The sequence below is a fragment of the Castor canadensis genome, chromosome 5, assembly GCF_047511655.1.
Source record: "Castor canadensis chromosome 5, mCasCan1.hap1v2, whole genome shotgun sequence".
Classification (NCBI taxonomy): Eukaryota; Metazoa; Chordata; class Mammalia; order Rodentia; family Castoridae; genus Castor; species Castor canadensis.
The window spans coordinates 80,407,355-80,429,909 of NC_133390.1; the positions used below are offsets into that span (position 1 = coordinate 80,407,355).

General features: G+C 35.0%; 1 protein-coding gene and 1 pseudogene across 2 annotated transcripts in view; one reads left to right on the top strand and one right to left on the bottom strand.

Moving 5' to 3' along the window:
- Window positions 1–22,555, top strand: part of P3h2 (prolyl 3-hydroxylase 2) — a 145,790-nt gene that overhangs the window by 100,588 nt on the left and 22,647 nt on the right. For both annotated transcript variants that reach the window (XM_020153956.2, XM_074073537.1), the window contains exons 2-8: window positions 8,663–8,815; window positions 9,858–10,047; window positions 15,016–15,147; window positions 17,426–17,568; window positions 17,880–17,969; window positions 19,591–19,631; window positions 20,972–21,066. In XM_020153956.2, coding sequence (XP_020009545.2) covers window positions 8,663–8,815; window positions 9,858–10,047; window positions 15,016–15,147; window positions 17,426–17,568; window positions 17,880–17,969; window positions 19,591–19,631; window positions 20,972–21,066 — 844 coding nt within the window. The remainder of the gene's footprint in view (window positions 1–8,662; window positions 8,816–9,857; window positions 10,048–15,015; window positions 15,148–17,425; window positions 17,569–17,879; window positions 17,970–19,590; window positions 19,632–20,971; window positions 21,067–22,555) is intronic.
- On the bottom strand, window positions 10,967–11,553 carry LOC109678352 (ubiquitin-ribosomal protein eL40 fusion protein-like; annotated as a pseudogene).

The window sequence follows — 22,555 nt, forward strand, 5'->3', positions numbered from 1 at the left end:
ACCCCTTATCCCCCCCATTCCTGAAATAGTTTCAACAGGTATCATACATGTGTACATACATGTGTACACAGTATTTGCACCGTATTCACTCTCCTACCCTCTTTCCCTGCCACATTCCCCCTCCCACTGGTACCAACCTCCTCTCCCTCCCTCCCCCGGTGCAGGACCTGTTCTGCCTTCCTATTCTCCCTTTTTGTAGAAGAAAAAAGATAAAAAGAAAAGAATGACATTTTTGCTTGTTTGAGATAAATGTAGCAACACAGGGAGTTTCCTTGTCATATTTCCATATAGGTATGTACTGTAACCCTGGTTGGCTCATCTACTCTATTTTTCTTCATTCTACCATAGCCCCTTATGGTGGTTTCAGTCAGTTTAAGAATTCTATATTCATTTGTGTATTGACAGTATATCAACCATGTTCATCTTCTTAGTTTCATTCTTTTGCTTTACTCTCTCATATGTGACCTCCCTTTAGTGTGACCTGTTTTTCATAGTATTGCTGTATTTGTATTAGGTCTATATTCCATCTGTGAGAGAAAATATGCAGCATTTGGCCTTCTGAGCCTGGCTAACTTCACTTAAGATGATATTCTATCCATTCACCTGCAAATTACAAAATTTCATTCTTCTTTGTGGCTAAAATTCCATTATGCATAAATACCACATTTTCTTAATCCATTCATAAATGACCACTTTATTGCTTTCTACTAATGTTGTACAGTGCTTTGCAAACTGCACAACAATACACAAGAATAAATTCGTAGTGTTAACATTCTCACAAATTATATTGCTACTGCCAATATGATGGGCACATAAGAGAGGAGTGTAGTTCTGAGCTAATATAGAGGAATATTAGATTTCTATTTATTTTTTAAAAATTGACACTAATAAGATTCTTTAAATCATGACTACTACAATAGTGTTTGGGACATAGACAAAGTTGGATTATGAAATGAACAACATATACCTTCAGAAGAAATTTTCAAAGAAGAATGAAGTTATGTTACCAGAAACAGTAGCAGGAAGCAAATGCCAGAGAGGTCTTGGCCCAAACTCTCTTTTCGGTAACCATTAGTCATTTTCTGACACCTCAAGGGACATTGCTGGACAAACACTGTAGAGGTTAAGATGCTGGCTTGGTTGTTAATTTGTACCCTGGTCTAGTGTCCAGAACTAAAACCAACAGTAAGACACCAATAAACCACAGATACTCATTTCATTGGCTTCGAGGCCAAGATGATTGGTCCACATTCCATCACTAAGATAGAGCACTCTCTCTTTGCCCAGTGCTATCCAAGTTTTGGCTAGTCTTTTGTTAGGAAGCTAGATGCTTTGCAGATGGCTTGAGGGATTTTGTCCAATTAAGCATTCACTTATTTTTGGCTAATACTATGAAGGTTTTTTTTTAACATCAAGAGTTTTTTGTCTTAAATAGTCTCTAATCTGAAATAACATGTTTAAAAGTTTTGCTTCTTCAATTTGGTGTTTTTCCAAAAAGATGGGTTTTATTTAGATAAGAAAACTTAGCTGACCAAATCTGTTGTTCCAATGAGCTCATAGGGTGGCTTTATTCTTCAGTGGCTGTCTGTGGCCAGTGTTTAGCATTCAGATGTAAGCAGCAGATTAGAACATCGCTAGAGTGTTAAAACAGCAGGAACTATTAATCAGGTTCAGGACCATAAGTAATTGAAAACAAGCACACAAGCAATTTGGCAAAAGAAAGTACTTTAAAAAGACACATTCTTCCTTCCTAATTTATTCCACAGAGGAAATGTTACTCTTTAGAAATCTCGTTTCCCCTTTAATCCTTACTAAATAGCAGTCTAAAAGCTATAAATATTTACTTATAACCATGGCTACATTTTAGACTAACGTTCCATAAATGCAATAAGTTTATTTTCTACATTAGCATAGACACCTAATTTATGAGTTACTATGTGTTCTTTAATGCTAGAAATTTCCAAATGTTCTACCTTGAAATGTAGGAAAGAAATACAGTTTCTAGATTTTTCCCTTAATGGGGAGACACACCTTTTTAACAAATTGTATTATTCCTATGTCCAAAAGTTTTTGAGTTACCCAGCTAATGCAACTATTTTTATAATTAACCTTTAAATGTAACAAAAAACTCAAAGGAAAATATACCAGCTTCAGCTTGATATACTAGAAACAACATATTATAGTTACTGCAAATAGGATAAAATTTAGTTCTGATCTTCCTTATAGTAAAGGCAAAAAGACATCATAATATATTGCATAGTTCTCAATGTATAATAAAATTAATTTTATGTTTGTCAAGAGACACAAACTGTTATTTCCTTTTACTCAATGATGAAAATAATTCTATACATAGGTTTTTTAAAGTTAAGTCAATATGATGGACAGCATCACTAATTAGAAAATAAAATACAAAGTCATTTTATATGCTTAATTGTTTTAATTCTCTAAAAATCCAAATCTATACCATAACAATATTTAGGAATATCTTAAGATAGAATTCTCCTAAACAGATTGGTGTTTAAGGATGAAATAATATAATGTATAGAATTTAGTTTAATCTAGTAGTTTAAACAAACTACTTCTAAATTTTGTTTTAAAATTTTACTATTTTTTCAAGAATATTTTTAATATGTTGTTTAGCTTTTAAAAAATATTTATTTGCCTATTTGATTTGTAGAAGAAAAACTAGCTTGGATTAGCAAAAATTTAAAGTAAATCTGGGGAGTTAAGCAAGTAATGGAGTATCTGCAAAATGCCTTATGTTATAATGTCTTTTCTTTTTTTTTTTGGTGCTAGGATTGAACCCAGGGCCTTACGCATGCCAGGCTAGTGCTGTACCACAGAGCTACATCCCAGCCCCCTTGTGTTATAATGAATATTGTATAACTTCATGAAATGAAGACTTACATTTTTAGCCCAAGAATTTTTAGGTTTACTCTGATGACTTCTTTCTTCTCTAGCTAGTGCTAGCACTGCTAGTTAGAACTTAAAAACTCTTCTGTGGTTTAGAAACCGGATGTCTCCAGCATCTATTTACATGCTTGTTAGTTGGTAAGCAAGCTGTATGTGGTCAAAAATCCCTAAAGTTGCTAAATTGTGAAACTTCAACAAAAGGTCAAGACAAAAATATAGCACTTCATAAAAATGTAATGCATGATATTGGATAAATTCCCAAATTTAGGATGGTGAATGTGGAGAAATAATTTCCTTCTTTATTGAAAATGTTGATGTTTGATTAGAAGAATGAAATAATTTATTTTAGATTTAATGTTTAGACATTGTTCAAAAAGTCTTCAGAAGAGAATAGGGGATGCAAAGTGTGTTTCTGAAGTGCACAGTGATCTTTATTTGTTACAAGATACTTTAGAATAGGCTTTTCCTTTTTGTACACATCTCATAAACTTTGAACTTTATAGTCAGTTTATTTGAGTTTCATATTTGCCCTATTCAGAAAAGAAGAAACTCTTTGGAAATTTATTTGTTTTCCTTTTGTGCTATGTCCCTTCTGAGTTGAGAAACGTTGTAGCAAGGATGGGCAAATGGAAAGGAAAAGAAAGGAATAGAGGGCATGGAGATGGGGTAAAAGAAAAAATGGGTGACAGATCTATGCTGTCCTATTTTTATTTTGCTAAGTAGAAGCATTAACTCTGACCCAAATTATGGAAATACTTTCCTACCTGTTACAAAATCAATTTCCTACATTACATTTTCAATTATCATTTTAAAATGTGTGTAAGATCTTGTTATCTTCTCCCTAAATTTCTTTAATAGTTTCCTCTTGCACTTGGAACAACATTCAGATTCTTTACCATAGCCTGCAAATGATCTGCCTTTTCCGTTTCTCAAATATCCCTCCTTAGTCTCTGCTCTGTTTTAAAAACACACAAAGGTTAAGTAGTAGAGGGAGTGAATTTGATCAAAGTACATTAATACATATATGAAAGTATCACAATGAAATCCTTTCATACAATTAATTCATGCTAACATTAAAAAAAAAACATGCCAAGGCTTTTCTCACTTCAGCGCTCTTTCATTTGACTTTTTTTTGCATGCAATGTTCTTTTGCCTTGGTAAGCTCATGGATAGATTCTCAACTTTCAGTTCTTAGCTCAAAAATTATATTCAAGAGAGATCTTCCAGTCCAACCCTATTCAGTGCTCATGACTTCATTCATTCCTACCTTCTTAGCACTTAGCATAACCTGAAATCATTTACACTGGTCATTATTTGAGATTTGCCACCTCCAATGAGAATGTAAGCCTCTGGAAAGCAGGCCTTTTCTAGCTTGGCCACATAGGTATTCTCAAGGTCTATCACAATGTGTTCAATACAGTTCACACAAATAAATATTGCCAAATAATGGATAAATGGAGTAAATAATTGGGGCATGACTGGATTATTAGTCTTAGTGTGTTTTCTTAAGTAGGAAAATGGTAAATTATAAAACTTATAGAAATCCAGCTCATCTGGGCAAATCTTGCTTAATTACAGATCAGAGGAGTTATAAAAGAAAGGCTGGAGCCAAACCTGGAGGATTTTTTTGTTTGTTTTGCTTTTTATTTTTCATTTTGAAGCTGGAGATTGAACCCAGGACATTGTGCATGCTAAGTGTACACTACCACTGAGTTACGGGCTTACATCCCCAGGCCCAATCTTGGAATTCTTGAATATCATGCTGCAGTGTCTGGAATTTCTTCTGCGGTCAATGGACAGCTCCTGAAAATTTTTCAATAGTCAATGTGATTTTAGAAATGCCTGCTTTATTACTAGCTATGGAAAATGAGTTCTGTGTCAGATGAGCTGCATTCCCTCAGCAGTCCGGGACAGTGTAATTCATGACCGTTAGCAGGGTGTTGATTTAGTCTGTGTTCATTTCTTTTTCCATCAGCATGACTGCCACGTATAGTCGTACTTCTCTGCTGGCAGGAGAAACTGTCTGTCTCATTCTTCATAGCCTGAGTTAAATGGCCCAGTGCTTCTCGAAGATACTCCTTACTGGTATTTCTCACATCTCAGTGAGCTGCGGCCTCCATTAGAAGTGTGATGCCACCTTCTTGTCAAATCATTTCACTTTTCTCAGTTATTCTTACTTCACAATTTATCTTTCTGCTACACAGAGTTACCCTCATATTAGAGTTACTCTCTCCTGTGGTTTGTTTTAATTTTGTCTTAAAGGAAATCCAGTTTGGAGCCTTTAAATGCAGTTTGTTCAGGTCACACTAAGGGGAGGTCACTAACAGGAGAGGGAGGGTAAAGGAAGGAAGTTAAAAAGGTAAATTCAGGCAGGAGCAAGGAAGAGAAATGGCCCAAACAATGTATGCACATATGAATAAATGAGTAAAAAATGAACAAATAAATAAAAGATAACAAGATAACTAGAAAAAAAAAGGTGAATAGGGTTGATTTACTTTCTATACAGGAATGACTATAGAATTTTAAACCTGTTGAAATCACCACAAGAAAAGGACGAAGGTAAGAAGGAGAAAAATAGAGGGGATGAACCAATTCGGGTTATAATACATATAGACATAAAAATGTCACAATGAAAGTCCTTGTACAGCTATCTTACACAAACAGAAACGTCAAAAAAAAAAACAAAAAAAAAAAACAGGTCCTGTCTGGGGGATGATACCAGTGGGGGGGGGGGGATATAAGGAAAGGTTGTAGGAAGATGAATATGGTAGAAATGTTATGTACTCAAGTAAGAAAATGGAAAAATGAGATCTTTTGAAATTAGTCCAGGAATAAGGGAAGGATTGATAAAGGAGAATGAAAGAGGGGGTGAATTGAACTATGGTATATTATAACAACTTTTGTAAATGTCACAATGCACCCCTAGTACAACAATAATATGATAACAAAAATATGCTTTTGGTATGTGTCAGTGGAATAGTGGGTAGTTCCATCCTTACTTGAAGCCTAGTACTTACAAACCTTTGTAATAATCTCCATCCAATAATATGACATATGTAGTGTACACATGTTCCTTGGAATTTTTTACTCAGACATGCTGTGAGTTTAGTTTCTAAAATGGAGTTCAGATATGTCAAGATTCCAGTTAAAATAATGGTCTATTTTATAGCCCCTGGCAGACAATTTTAGTTTCATTAACTGCTTTACAATAATTTAAAAGCCAGGGCCAGTTCATAAAGAAGTTTTATGGTTCAATGTGAGGTCACAGACCCTCCTCTATATGTATATGGGAAGGGTAATATTATGTTCTATACCGGGTTACGAAAAAGGAAAGCATGGAATAAGTAAAAAGCCAATGTGGTCCAATTGAAGAAAAGGATCCAGTTTCATCAACACTGACTGACTGTTTTCAAGAGTCACTAAATCACATCCATCTGTGATCTCTAGTACTGGAAGCTTTCCATGTGAATGATGACTGGGATGTACAACCTTTTATTGTCATGTAGCTTATGAGGTATACTCACATGTAATATGCCTTATGGTTTATATGTTAAAGATACATTTTTTTCTCTTCCTATAAGCATCATTTATATATAAACTGAGTACAAAATTAAAAGATAAGAAATTAGCTCTCTTTCCATGGAAAGCCCCATTGGGAGATGCAGATATAATTAGATAGATGTAGCATATGGCAGGGTGTGATAAGTGCCAATAGAGGAATAAGGATAAGATGATATTGCAGTGTTTGACAATAGTGAAGAGGTTGAGAAAGAGTCCTTTAAAGTTAGGATTCAAGGTTGGCTTTATAGGACTGTTGCATTTCAGTAAGAAGAGATACGAGACAAAGGTTCTCTACATTAGTGGAACAGCCTGAATCCAGGATAAAAGTAAGAAAAGGAAGAACATAAGTATAAAACTGTGTTCATCAACGTTAATGTCTAGTGTTGTAGAATCAGAGTTTGTCAGTGGCAATCTGTTTTATTCAGTACTTGCTGTTTGGCTCTTTCCTGGAGATAGATTTCACCGACCACGAATACCTACTATATCCTCATAAATGATGTGCTCCTGTAAGCTACAGATTCTACTCCTCATTGATAAATGATTCACATTGTTGAGACTTATAGGCCATTTATAAATTCTATGATATCATTTATTGTTTCTAATGCTTTTGTATTTCTGGAGCATATTTGTATATAATGCATAATTAAATCTTTCCATTAGATAGTGGTATGCAATTTCATGAGCATTTTTTCTTAAGGGAGAATTAAGCAAAAATGTTTAAATGACTTTTTCCAGGTTAAGTTAGCCAATATACGCAAACCTATGATGAGTGATTTGGAATCCATTCTTTTTTCTCTGTATATATCTTATTATTACCACATAGGTGCCAAAACAATTCATATTCTTGTATTAATATTCAAGAAATTGAGATAAGTAGAAAACAAATCCAAATTAGTGATGTTGACAGCTTAAATATTTCTGAGTGCATGGAATTGAAGACAAAGATAAAAGTTATGGGAAGAGCTAATTGAATTCAGGCAAGACTTAATAGGAGAATGGGCTATAGTTAAGAATTTGAAAATTAAGTGAAAAACATAAAGCATTTACTGTGATTAGAAAAAACGATATATTGAAATAGGGCAGTGTACATTTTCTGTGGCGAGAGCTGGTTCTTTCTATACATATCATCAGTCTGCAGCATCTAGGGACTTGTGACTCCACTGTCTTTCTATTTTTAAATTATTTAATAGCTAGATGGTCAAAGAAAGACCTAGTTGAATATTATATGATGTCCTGTGATTTGATATTGGCTTAGTAAGTAACAAGCTTCCCTTTCTTCACACTTTAAAATAGGACAAATCTATTCTGGGTTTCATCATGAAAAAGACTACTAATACAAATATTTATTTTTTATATGAAGCAAATGGATCTTTCCATAGACATTCTCCATTACTAAATTCAAAAGGTCTTAAATTGTTTAATTCTATCTTGTTAAAAATATATGGCTTTTTCCATCAACCATGGTGCTCAGGTTTAGGGGGACATTGACAAGATTTATGTAGAGATTATTAAAAACCTTTTCTTTTGCATTAATGAGAATCAAAGTTACACATTTACCATCTTTTATCCACTAGACTGATTTACTCCCTTTAACTTTTTATTCTCCATTTTCTAAACCCTGGGAAGAAATATGGGGAGAGATTACACAATTCCATCATTTAGAAAATCTGAGGTGTGTTTGTACTCTCATTTTCAAGATTAATGGCAAAGTGAACAAAAAGAAAAAAAAGAGAAAGTATAAGACAAAAATATGTTGAAAATTGAACTGGAGGTGAATAAGCCTGGCAGCTTTGTGTTTTGATTAATCATAATGCAAAAATAAGCATGTAGAACCAATTTCTTAGACACACATAGCTTAGAAGTGGGTGAGAGAATCAACTTGGAACAAAGCACATTTATTTATTTCACCAAAGCCAAAGCATCCATATGTTATTTCAGGAGCACTGCTTACTAACCCGCTGGCACTTGAGTATGGAAATTGAATATAGTATAGTAGAAAATATGTATGTGTTTCTATACTTACAAATAAAATGTGTGTGTTTGAATGTGTGCGTGTGTGTGGTGAACGTACACTGGAATCCTGGCCTTACTCCTTTCAAACTGTGAGACCTTGGTCTGATTCCTTAAGTTCTCTGAGCCTTATTTAGAGATATTTGCATTCACTTGGTTCTTTTCTTTTCTGTCATAGCTTAATCAGCTGGAAAAGGCGGTGGAAGCAGCCCACACATTTTTCATGGCCAACCCTGAACACATGGAAATGCAGCAGAACATCGAGAATTACAGAACAATGGCTGGGGTGAAAGCATTGCAGTTGGTAGATCGAGAAGCCAAACCACACCTGGTGAGTGCTGGGGGCCTCTGTCCCTACCACGTGGAGTGAGGTGCTCCAAGTATCATGTGACTCAAAGCAGAGTCATAGGAATAGTTACTACAAATTAATTCTCAATTTCCAGTAACTTTTATGCCTTCAGAGTTCTCAGATTAAATAATGTAATTATCAAGGTTGAAAAATGAGACAAATTTTAATGCTATTTAAGTCAAAAATTTAAGCGAAATAGAAATAGAATTAGCAAACCAGTACATGGTGAAACCTAGAAAATTATAAAGATTTCAGAAACCCTTTCAGCCTTAGTTTTTATTCATCACTTTTCTTTCCTTTGAGACTAAATTTTGCTATGCTGTCCTGGGCCTCAAACTTCTGAGTTAAAGTGATAACTCCTACCTCAGCTTTCTGAGTAGCTGGGACAAGTGTACACTATCACACCTGCCTTCAAACACATTTATTTTACACCTAGTTGTGGAAGTCACTGTGAATTATTCAGGATTCCACTATTGTTTCCCAGCCTCTAATCCTAAGGTTTGTCCACTGTACCTTCACTTTTCAAACTGGGTTTTGAAAAACCTACATAATTATTTTGAAGATGAAATGTTATTTGAAATCAAATGTCGGAAAGGGTCTTTTTCACCCAATTTCTCACATCACCATTTTCAATGTGTCCTCACTGTAGCAAAAGATGAAAAAGGAAGTTTCACATGGAAAACTTTTTTAACTGGGTGAGGCCTGGAAGTGGATATCATTTCCATCCATATCTTCTGTCCTGCCATTTTCCCATAATCCTACCTAGAAGCAAAAGGGTTAGACAGTACACTCTTACATGTGTTCAGGAAGAAAATTAAGTTGGTGCCATAGCAACCTACTTGCTGAGTACAGAACCTCTCATTTGCAGGTATTTGAACCTAAGAAGTTACAGTTTATCTTCCCATGAAATCTTTCTTTATCCCTCTGCAGCACAAAGTTCTGATATCCCACCTCCTAATGATCCCAACTCTGCCTATATATATCCTGCTCTTGCATATACTTATTTTTTTCTGTTTCATTGAAGGAGAACTACAGTGCAGGAGTTAAACATTATGAGGCCGATGACTTTGAAATGGCAATCAAGTACTTTGAACAAGCTTTGAGAGAATATTTCAATGAAGATATGGAGTGCCGGACTCTATGTGAGGGTCCTCAGAGGTTTGAAGAGTATGAATACTTAGGTTATAACGCTGGTCTCTATGAAGCCATTGCAGGTAAAGCTTATTTTTTCTATTATCAAAAATAATACATGCATTTTGCAAAAACATTCCAACAATACAGAAATAAATATTATAAAAATTAAAAGACTTTCATATGTTTATCCCATCCTAGCTACAATTGGTAAGTTTTTTAGTTAAAATTTTCGTAATTGTCCTCCTCACATTTTTTCAATGCATTTGTAGATATTCAAGTACTTGTGTATCATTATTTAATTTTTATAAAATAGGGCAATACTATATATACTGCTTCTCAACATAATTTTCTTTTTACCTTATGCTTAACAATAAAATGTGGACTTCTCATGTAAGTACATGTAGATTCAATTTACTGGAGTTAATGGCATGATAATATTCCATTGTGAAATTGTTGCAGTTTTTCATGATTATAAACAAGAGAGTAGTGAACACTTTGCCATAGCCTTCTACAATTATGTAAAAGACTGGTTTATTAACTATAAGAATGACATTTAAAATAGTAGATAATGCATCTTACAGTAATTGCTGAGATTAGATAATTAATCATTTATGGGAGGAAGTGAGTTCTCCATGGTATGTAATATTCAAAAATAAATTCTATTTGTATTAATAATATTAGTATAAGGAGTAAAATTTTAAAGGAAAATATATACTGTTAGTAGAGGAAAAGAGGAAAAGCTCTTGTAAGCATAACAAAAGATGAGAAGAATGTAGAAAAAACTGCAAAAGACATATAAATATTGACTTACACAATAAATTGATTTACAAAAGACAAATTGAAAATATTGCAAAATATTTTCCAGAGTTAGCATCTGTCTTATATAAGGAGATATTATAAATTATATTTAGTAGTAATTTACTTACCGTTAGTAGTAATAATTACCAACACTTATGTAGCAATTATAACATACAAAGTATTTACATGTTTATATCTCTTTTAATTCTCTAAATAACTTTGTAGGTAGATACTATTGGCATTTAACCTTCTCTCCCTGCTTATTTTCTTTTTTATTACTGCTCCCATCAATGGAAGGGAAACTTTATTGAGTCCCCGTAGCCAACAGGCTAGGGCAGAAGATTGCTCCATGTGGGAAGAGCCCATGGAGGGGACTGAATTGACCTTCTTGGGGCAGAGGCTATTGGTGTGGCCATACTCTAGCAGTTTGCAGAATAGGGCTGCAGAGGAGCCTAACCCTTGCAGTAGATTATTTTATTGCAGTTGTGCTTCCGGGTGAGCAGGCACAGGGATGGCTTAATGATGCCACCTCACAGATGAAGCAGCAGGTACAGGACAGACTCTTTCTAAATGCTGTAGTCTGAGAGAATTTGGCCATCTCCCACCTCTTTGCAGGCAAATATCAGATGATGCTGGTCAAGTGGAATGCCCTCGTTGTCTTGGAGTTCAGTTTTGACATTTGTGATGGTGTCACAAGGCTCCACCTCAAAAGTAATGACATTGCCCATCATGGTTTTCACACAGTACTGCATCTCTCTGTCTACTGCTCAGACACCTCACTGAAGAGACTCTTCTCCCTTTTGAAAATGAGAAATTTTGCATCTCAAAAGGATTAAATAATGTGACTAAAGTGAAGCTAGGAATCAAACCTCTGCTGTTCTGAATCTAGAGCCCATACTTTTAAGATCTACATAATTGAAAAATGAGCAAAGAGCAGTTTATCAAATAACAAATATTTGCAGAGCACATAATGTGTTCTAACATGAACACATGAAAAAGTGTTCAACTGAATTACAAATTACTGAAGTTAATTTGCTCTCCTCAATATCCAACATTTTGTAGCCACTTACAAAGCACTTACCTAGTAGTTCAAATCAAATCTCAGAAGTTATCTTTCAATCCAGCATCTTCCTGAGTTCCTAATCCCTTATCTTTTGTTTACCAAACTTTGATAGATGCTACTCCTAATGCCACTTAAGACTTCCTGGTTCTCCCTCCATTTTTCTACCACCCTGGCTCAAACCACTGTGACTACCTCCTTGTAGTTCCTAGTGCATGCACAGTTAGTTTGGCTCTACACACAGACTGAGCCAAAATTCTGTACTCATAGACCTATTTAAACTCCCCACTCCATGGCTTATATTCTCCTTGTAATAAAACCCCAAAACTTTAATGACTTTCATGTGTATATTCTCATTCTCCTTCCCATACCCTCTCTTTCACTTTGGCTTCTACCTTCTGCCCTTCTTAATTCCTTGGATATGCCATCTTCATTTTCCCTTGCATACCTCAAAATGTTTTCTTACATCACTTGGCTATAGTCCTATCTCTTCAGTGCCTAAATACAGGGACAGGCAAATAGGGCCTAGAAAGTACTGGTCAAGTGAATGTGTTGATGAGTGAAAGCATAAAGGAGAGATGACATATATAACAATAATATTGCAGAGATTAAGTGGATTACCAGTACTCCATGTTTATGAGAATGTGGATTATAAATCATTATGTTGTTTAGAAAGACAATTAGAGAATAGCAATCAAAATATAAACTAGAATCAATATATCTTGTAGACTCAAAATCACTATGTCAAATCACCAAATTATGACATACCATATTACCCAAAATCAACTCAAGTCACCTAAAATCAATGTCATGTGAGTTACTTGGTCCCAAGTGCTCTTATTCCCTGGGTCTCTGCCAGATCCATTTGCCTATATTTTTGTGAGCATTGCTCATTTGAATGTCAATTGTATATGCATTTTAATTGATGTGTATGTCTCTACATTTAATACTTTACTATGTGTGGTTTTACAGGAATAGCTTGCCTCCAATTTGCCCTATCTCCAACCTCACATTTGCCCCTACACTTGCTTGGGTGAATGTCCATGGAACAGTTCTGGAAAATGCAATAAATTCAGTTTAGGAAACTGACTATAAGTTTTCCACAGGTTTAGCATTTATTGACGGTCAAGGGCACCATACTACATTGATTGCTGGAAATAATAGAGGTTTTCTAACTCAGGTCTTCCTTCCTTCCTTCCTTTTTTTTTTTTTTTAATTGGAGGTACTATGGCTTAACCTCAGGGCTTTGCATTTGCCAGGCAAGTGCCCTACCACTTGAGTCAGACCTCTGGCTCATGTTCTTTAATTCTTAACACAACTACCACCAATAACCTCAAAGCTTTCAATGAAAAAAGATGATTATAAAAAAGTCATAATCTCTCAAGTCCAAACCAAGTATTGTCAATTACAGAAGTATGGTAAGCCATCTTAGGAATCTGAAGCACATCCAATTTATTATGGGAAGGGAAATTTTAAAAGTATTCCCACCTAAGTGTCTTGGATCTCACTTATTAAATCATTTTAATTGCAGGATGACATTTGAGAAAAGCAGGCAAGGAATACAATTAATGAATAGTAATAAAACAGTTATCACTGTTTAAATTCTCACCTGGTTCAATGTGTCCTAAATTGGGAAAGAAACAGCATTTAAAATACAGACTGTATTAGGAAGTCTAATGTTTGAATTGTAGAGTTAGAAGAGACTTTGAAGAAAGACACAGATGTCTGCTGAATGTGGTTCATCAGTTGATGAAGCCCTGAAGGACATCATTTTCCCCCTTATTGTGCAGCAATTTTATCTTGCTTTGAGGAATATTTTCACTTAGATTTAGTTATTGGGGGATATGTTTTCCATCTTTTCCTTTCGCTTGTCATTTGGAATTAAATGAACTAGAAGGTAAAGAGAAATGTAAATACTTAAGTTGGAGAAAACAGTTAAGGCTGTTTGTTATTTCCTTTAAGAAACAAAGTGGCCAGAAGTTTGTTTTTAAAATGCCAATCAAATTAATAGAACTCATTCTCCCCTCTCACCCCCAACTGAGTTTAAAAGTGGTAGACTAGGGATTCCATTAGCCATGCTGTGTAGGATTGAGTTAGCTAGGTTATGTGAAACTGGCACATTTTCCCGACACAGAAAATGCACTTTTCCTTCCTGTTATGTCCTGAGGTCGCTCTGCACGGTCACCCAAATTAAAGCTGAACTCTGACTGAACAGAGAACCTCTCGAATGAAGGCAGTTGTGGTAAATTACATTGTGCAGCCATGAAGTCATATGATTTTATCACCCTCCTCAAGGGAACCTATTTGGCACAACCATGAATGAACTATTCTCTCCCTAGGAAAGGCTACCTCTATCTTTATTGTAAATATCAACATTGGACAAAAAGGAGGTGTTTTCATCTCTTGATATTAGCTACTTTTGTCTTTCAGCTCATGCTTTGATAAGATACAGCCTAAAGCCAAAGAGTATGAAAACCTTACAAGTAAGGGCTTGCAAGAGAGGAGAATGGGAATAAAAGAGAGAATAAGGAGAAAGAGGAAGCACTTACTCAAATTCTTTAGCTTTTATCCTTTCTCTACCTTATCAGTTTATGGTCAAGAATATACAGTGTCCCCAGTATTAGAATATGCAGTGTTCGAGTGATGGACTGATTTGTAACTGGGTAGACTAGGATGTTAAGAAATAATACTTTTTATTTCCCCTTTAGGAAAATGTGCTTGATAATATTGACAATGAAAATGAGCATTTTTGGGTTTCACTTTTCTACCTGAGCACTCCATAGTTCCATTCTCTGAATGGTTCCTTAACATTGTGAGGAGTTGAACTTAGAATCCTGAATCCAGGGTGCTTCAAGCCCTCTAAAGTATCCAAAGACAAGCTAGAAGTTGTCAGATAAAAAAGTCCATGGTCAGCAGGTATGGGTGTGGAGAAATGTCAAGAGGGGTGAAAAAGCATGCAGAGAAGAAGAGTGCAGTGTAGAGAAAAGACCTCCAACTAGAGGGTGTTGGATCCAGTGACGTTCCAGTGATCACTGGCAAGGAGACCATGGAAGGTTTTAAGGTCAGGAAGTGATGATAATGAAGTCTCTTGGAGTGTGGTGTGGTGAGGAATGTTCAGTAGGACTGAGGCTCTGACTGAGATGTGGCTCTCAGCAGCCTGGAGGACACACCTGTCCCTTTTGTCTTCCAGATCACTACATGCAGGTGCTGGTTTGTCAGCACGAGTGTGTGAGGGAACTTGCCACCCGCCCCGGCCGCCTCTCACCAATAGAGAACTTTCTTCCTCTGCATTATGACTACCTACAGTTCGCCTACTACAGAGGTAAAGTGTGCATGATCCATGAAGAACTTTGGGGTTTTTTTCCCATTGCATATATCATGTGTTTGTGACTCAATTCATGAAAATTACCTGCAAATTATAATGGACACTGTATGATTTTTAAACTTACTTCTTAATTTTAATAGGAATAGATTAGCATGGTTTAAAGGCCAAATATAAAAGCCTTCCTTTCTTCCTGTTTTCACAAACTAGCTTTGTGCCCTTCAACTAAAATTCTTATTTGTATATTTCTAAAACTTTATATATAAACAACAAATAGACCCTCACAGAAATTTATTGCTACTTATTTTACACAAAAACAACATATTGTTTACACTTTACATAGTTTCTTCACTTAATACATGCTTAACACATGACAGATCTTTTTAGTAGACTAGGCCTATGAAATTACCATTTTCTTAGGTCAAAATAGTTTTTGCAATTTTATATGGTTTAAATTAATTGCATCAGTACATACAGATCTTTCTCATATATTTTTCTTCACATCTGTATATTATTGTACTATAATTTTTTTATTGTCTTCTTGTGCTGTTGCAGTGAACTTTCAAGTGAATACCATTGTACATATGTCATTACACATCTGTACACACATATCTATAGGATAAATATCTGCAACTACAATTGCTGAGTCAAGTGATTTTCTAATTTATAGTTTTGAGAAATGTTGCCAAAATTTTGTCCACACGGATTACATTCTCCATTGCTCATCATCAGAATATTTTATCAATTTCTTAGATATTTCTCAATCCATTAGGTGGAAATTCATATCACAGTGTAGTTTTATCTTATTGAGACAGAGAAATTGAGCATCACTTCTTATCTTTGAAAGCCTTGAATAGAATCTAGATCGACGACATCTGCTTTAGAGGTCACATTGTCCTACATCCTCATCTTACTAAGAAGTAATTTGCTGAAAGTCACTTGGCATATCGACAGGTCATAATTCCTGGCTCATTGCTTCTCTCATTAGTTCTTACTACCTCCAGCCAGCATCCCTGCCTTGTAGGGAGGTCAATAGTAAGGAAACTATTTCCTTTTTAAAATAAAAATAAGAAAAAGTCTCAGGCCAACATTATAAGGCTACTTTGGCAAATCCTTTCCCTTTCCAAAAGCAAAACATTACTCATTGTCCTGGCGATGATGGCAGTAATAAATCATGTGTTTGTCATAAGCGGTGAATGCAAAGGAGCTGAGAGAGTTGCTTCTTGTCATTCTTATGGAAATTAAAGCCATCCCTGTGTGTATATAACCATACATCTGGAGGGAATCTATTTCACAAAAAAAAATCCTATGTTGTGACCTATTTGAAAACATAATTCTGTTCATAACAGCCAAATATTCCTTTTGTAAATGGTAAGTATTTAACGAAGAGATCATAGCTGAAACTTACTTGATTGTTCCTTTTAATGGTTGGCTACTATTAAGATTGCTGTAGCTGTGTAGTGAGTGTTGGAAACATTTCTCCAGAGCATTAGAGGCTCTATTAAGGACTTTCTATAAAAGTAACAGTTTGCAATAATGAGAAATAGCATTTTAAAATCACGAGGCCAGGTACAGTGTCTCACAGCTGTAATCCCTACTACTCTTGGGATGCAGATATCAAGAGGATCTTGGTTTGAGTAAAAGTTAGTAAGACTCCATCTCAACCAATGAGCTGGGCACAGTGATGTATGCCTGTTGAACCAGCTATGTGGGGAATGTAAATAGAATGATTGTGATCCAGGCCAGCCCCACACAACACAAGACCCTATCTGAAAAATGACTAACACAAAAAAGCTGGAGGTACGGTTCAAGTGGTAGAGTCCTTGACTAGAAAATGCATTACTCTGAGTTCAAATTCGAGTACAACCAAAGATAATTTATATTACTCACACATTGGGTGTAAAATTGTGCATCGTGGTTTACAAAGTCATGCTCAGGATGTCGGCTTAACCCATACTCACTAAAAAAAAATCAGAATTAATTCAGACAGCTTCTCTGTTTCTTTGTATTAAGTTGCCAACAAAAATCTTCAGGTAGAGACTATTGATAATATTTGCAAAACATCCAGCACTGAAGCAGACAAAAGGTAATTCCTTCTGAATGCCAGAAATCATGTCCTTCCTTCACCTGCAAACACTTCTGCTTACACTGCTCAACCTCAGTGTATCTTCCCTTTTCTTGATGATTAATGCTGACATCTCAGGTACATTGAAGTCTCTTTAAAATCCTCTGGGCAGACCTAGGCTGACTCTAATGCTACAAATCCTTGGCCTTTCAGTTGGTGAATATGTGAAAGCCTTGGAGTGTGCCAAAGCCTACCTTCTGTTCCATCCAGATGATGAGGACGTCCTGGACAATGTGGATTACTATGAGAGTCTGTTGGATGACAGCATGGACCCAGTGTTCATTGAAGCCAGAGAGGTAAGAGGAAGCTCTCTGCTTCTCTGTGCTCCAGGGAGAATTGATAAAAATATAACACTGCTCTTAAAAATACCTAGCAATTTAGTAAAGGCTCTAGAACTTAATTGTTTCAAACTTCATTCATGCCAGGAATGTATTTTCCTCATACATGCTAGCTTTTGGAAATTTGTTAACATGGAAACATTGCTTTGCAAATGTGGGTATTTATGTTAGATCACTTGTCATTATCTAATGGAAACTATTTCCACTTGAACATTTATCATATCTCTTAGCTGCTACTTAAATATAAATGTTCTTTCTTTTTCTCCTAGGATTTGGCAATGTTTGTGAAACGTCATAAACTTGAATCTGAATTGATAAAGTCAGCTGCAGAGGGTCTTGGATTTTCATACATTGAACCAGTAAGGGCAAAGTGGAAAAAGGAAATGTTTATTAAAAGAACTTCTCAGGGGAATTCTTGTTTATGTTTCTATTCTTCATCTTCATTTTTTGAATATTCTAATATCCTCCTTGAGTTAACAATATGATTGGGAGGGTCTTTGCTCAATACAAGTAATGAATTTAAAAAAACTTTGGTAGACTTCCAAGCCACTAAGGTCCAAAGTCAAAAGCAAATAAATTTGGTAGAAGTCTTTGTACATAATTACTTTTGCTTAGAATTGTCTTATTTCCCCAAATTTAGTGTGCAGCATTTAACATTTTGCTTTAATGCACATAATTTTTGCTCTTTAAACAACATGGTTTCGATAAGAACAACATAAACCACAATTCATCATGCTGCCACTACCTATTTCCTATGTTGTCTCCTAATCACCATTCATATGAAGACATACCATTTGCAGAAATAGTGCTAATGTATAAATCATTTGTGCTCTGAATTTTATTTAAGAAGATATCATAAGTAGTACCTATATTTATACATGTCCTTAAATTATTTTTGGCTATGTATATAAAATTCAGGCACAAAATTAACTTTTCTTCTGCTGCTAGAAGTTTGAATGATTTCTGATTTTTTTCACCAGAGGTAATATATTAAGCATTCTTCTCACAAGTGAACTATAACCTCAAAATAAATTCCCGGGAGTAGGATTATTACTCTGCCATAGAACAATAGGATGTTTTAAAGTTCTTAAAACTAAATTGCTTTTCTAAGAATTTTTTTCTTACCTTCACTGCTCCTAGTAATCAATAAAAGTATCAGTTTACCACAGATTTTTCAGCAGCAAGAAATAACATTATAAAAATCTCTTATGTTACTCACATATTATGTACAAAATGATGCATCATTATTGTTTTAACTTGTACTCCTTTAAAGATCAGCAAGAATTATCCTTTTCACGTAAGAATATTTTTCTTCTAAATTACCTGGGCACAGACTTTGTTCATTTATCTCTTGGTTACTAAATATATTCTTTATATAATATTCATATTACTATGTTTGTGACATCATTTTTGGTAGTATATTCTATTTACAACATGTGTTTTCATTTGTTCTTTGTCATGGCATGTTTACATTGGCACATTTTAAAAATTAGTTTACTTTCAGGTAATATTTCTAATCTAACACATCTAATGTATTTATCTCTATTTATTTTTTAAAGTGTTGTTACCCCATAAGACCTCAAAACATGTCATTTCCTTCATGATCTTATACAGATAATTAATCAAACAAGACTTCTTTTATTTATTTATTTATTTTAATTTTTATTCATAAACCATAAAACAGTTGAATTGAACTGAATGATCTTTGAAGTTTCTTTCTGCTACCAAATTTCAAGTTGCTTTCTGGAGCAAAAGAAGAGATGCCCAAGATGATTGCATATTATTTTTAATTATGCCTTTGCCAAAATTGCATCAACCAAAGCCTTCCTTTTTATTTTTTAAGTAAAAAGGTATTATATTTTTTACATAAGATGCACATTTTTATTTTAGATCTTCTAAGTATAGTAAGTATAGTTTTAATTTCATTTCTGTAAATGATATTTTAGTGACAAGCATAATTTTTTTCTTAACTTAAAACAGAATTACTGGATCAGATATGGAGGACGACAGGATGAGAATCGGTGAGTCCTCCAAAGCACAAGTGGTTACCTTTTTAATGAAGTTCTTAGAGTCAGAATGTGGTACAAGGAACTTAGCTTTTTGAAATTGGGAAAAAGATGTAATTAAGAGTTTTAAGCTGCAAATTAAGGGTTTTGTATCCTGGTTCCTGTTCTTCCAATCACGTTTTATGACTTAATTATTTTTCTCCCTGGGCCACATGGACAGGCATTATTTGAATGCTAACATTTTGTGACTCCAAATCAGAGAAAGTTGGATGCTGTTTTTATCAATAGGAAAAAAAAAATCTGTAAAATTTTCCGTTTGATGGTGAATTTTCTTGCTATATTTGTTGGCAAGCTAAAATGTTAATTGTCACTAATTCAATCAAAAATGAAGAAAACTCATTTTTTAATGTAATCAAAGTCAATTTGAGTGTTTTGAATAACTCATATTCATTGCATGTATGAGATCTCATAAACCATTCTATTCATTCTGAAATTGGGAAACAAGCTTGAATAGGGAAGAGACTTGTTAGTCATTCACCACAAGGGTCTGGAAGATCTGGGTCTTACTCAGAATCTTGAGGACTTTCACTAGGTTTCAAGGACTTGACCCTTGGCTAGTGTGAGATAATTGCAAGATCTATGAAAGTATATGCACAGTTGGATGTGTCCTGTCTGTGTATATTGAAATAATATCCTACTCTCATTTGTGTGTGTGTGTGTGTGTGTGTGTGCAAGTATTATACAAATACTCAAGAACGAGCTGCTTCATTAGGACATAACTTATTTCAATTCACCATTATTCAGTGAGGTAGTCCATGTTCAAGGCACAATAAAACACAGAACATTATGAAGATACAGATATAATTTTGTTTATCCTCATTAAGAAGTCAGTCTAAGCCAGGGAATAGTGGCTTATGCCTGTAATCCTAGTTTACATCCTAATCTGATCCTATCCTAGATCAGGAGGCAGAGATCAGGAGGATTGCAGTCCAAAGCAAGCCCAGGCAAAAAGTTTGTGAAACCCTATCTCAAAAAAACCTTTCACAAAAATAGGGTTGGTGGAATGGCTCAAGGTGAAGGCCCTAAGTTCAGGCCCCAGTGCCAAAAAAAAAAAAAAAAGAAATCAGTCTAATATGAAGAGGGTTAAGTTACGAATGTAACGAATCGCAATAAAGGTTTTAAAGCAAATTTAGAGGAGTGAAAGGAAGCATAGCCCTTGAGGAAACAGAGAATGGCCTGGAGACAGGGACATTCAGTGTAGAACACAACCTTAGACTGAATGGGTGCAGTGTTCATTGCCTTTGAACATCTTTATTCAATGGGAAATTGCCATTTCAACCTTTTTGAATGCGCAGAGTCCCTTCAGGAGTTAACATGGAGGGGGCAGAAGTTCATGGATTGTCAATGGGGAAAAAGTCATCACCCAAGAGAGGCGGAGACCTAAGAGAGGGTAAGTAACTGGAAACATTTACTCTTATGAAGTTTGAAAGAAGAGGGAATGGTGTGGGTTCACTTCTTCTCTACATCAAGGCAGAGCCTACTTTCTCTGGAAAGTTAAGAGTTAAGCCTAAACTACTACAATTGTTCATAAAAGTCTGAAAGCAAGGCTTAAAAACAAGAATATTACAGATTTGTACGCCTTTCTAAAAGTGTTTCCAAATTCACTCTTTCATCTGTTTATCATAAGAATTCTGTAAGTTAGGCAGGTACTATGTGGTCATCTTCATCCAAAGGTGAATATTAGAGGCCTGGAGAGCTCACAGTACTAACTTCTGTCACATGGTTATAGTCTTAATTAATGTGGAATGGACTGCATATCTAAGAACCTTGAGAAGAAGATAGATCATATTATTCAGCTCATCTAAGATACAAGAAGAATGTAGATCTGAGAGGTGCTTTGAGAGGAAGTAGACTTTATTTTTGTTTTCAGTACGATCACCATGATGGAGTTTGAACTCAGACCCTTGTGTGTGGTAGGCAAATGCTCAATTACTGAGCTACATTACCAGTCCCAAAGTGAGTTTAGATTGAATTGAGAGGGTATGAGAGAGCCGTTCAAATGTATAAAACAAATGGAGGAAAAGCACAGAGATGGGGAGAACAGAACCTTATATGCCTCCTCATGTAAGATCCAAGTCAGTGGAATTATTGGTGAAGTGCTGATAAAAAGTAGTTTTTAAATAGAGCCGAACATTATTGTCATAATAAACTATTATCAAGTCATCCTAACAGTAGTAATAATTCAAAACAATTATTACTGTTTTTATATGTTTTATAATTTTTCAAGCAGATTTACACACAATTCACTTTAATATTGACAGCTCTCTCATGAGGGGAATTTAGTGATTTCTACAAAGTCTCACAACTTATACTGGGCAGTTAGTTTGAACCACGCTTTGAATCTAACTCTCATGCTTTCTTCTGTAGCTGCTGTATTGAACATAGAAATATCTGTACCCAAAGTATAACCCCTATTAATTAAATGCAGTCACACCTGGGTTACTATGGTTGGTTCCAGGACACCCTCTTCTCCCAAGGATACAGAAATCTCAGAGGATGCTCCAGTTCCTACATGAATATACATATAACCTATACGCAGCCTCCTGTATACCTTAAATCATCTGTAGATTACTTAATTTTTGTAAATTACTTATAATACTTAAGACAATGCAAATGTTATTATATAGTTGTAATATTATATTGTTTAGGGAATAATGACAAAAAGGGGCTGTATGTATTCAATACAGAAACACTTTTTTTTCAACTGTTTTTCAGTACAAGCTTGATCAAATGCATAGATGTAGAATCATAGATACAGAGGCCCAACTGTAATTGTAAGATAAGAAGAGACTTTCAAAAACCTACATGGAGAAGTATAGTACTTCTTTTCTCAGGAGAGCTTGTCAGCACATTCCTCTAGATTTGAAAACTTCTGGCTC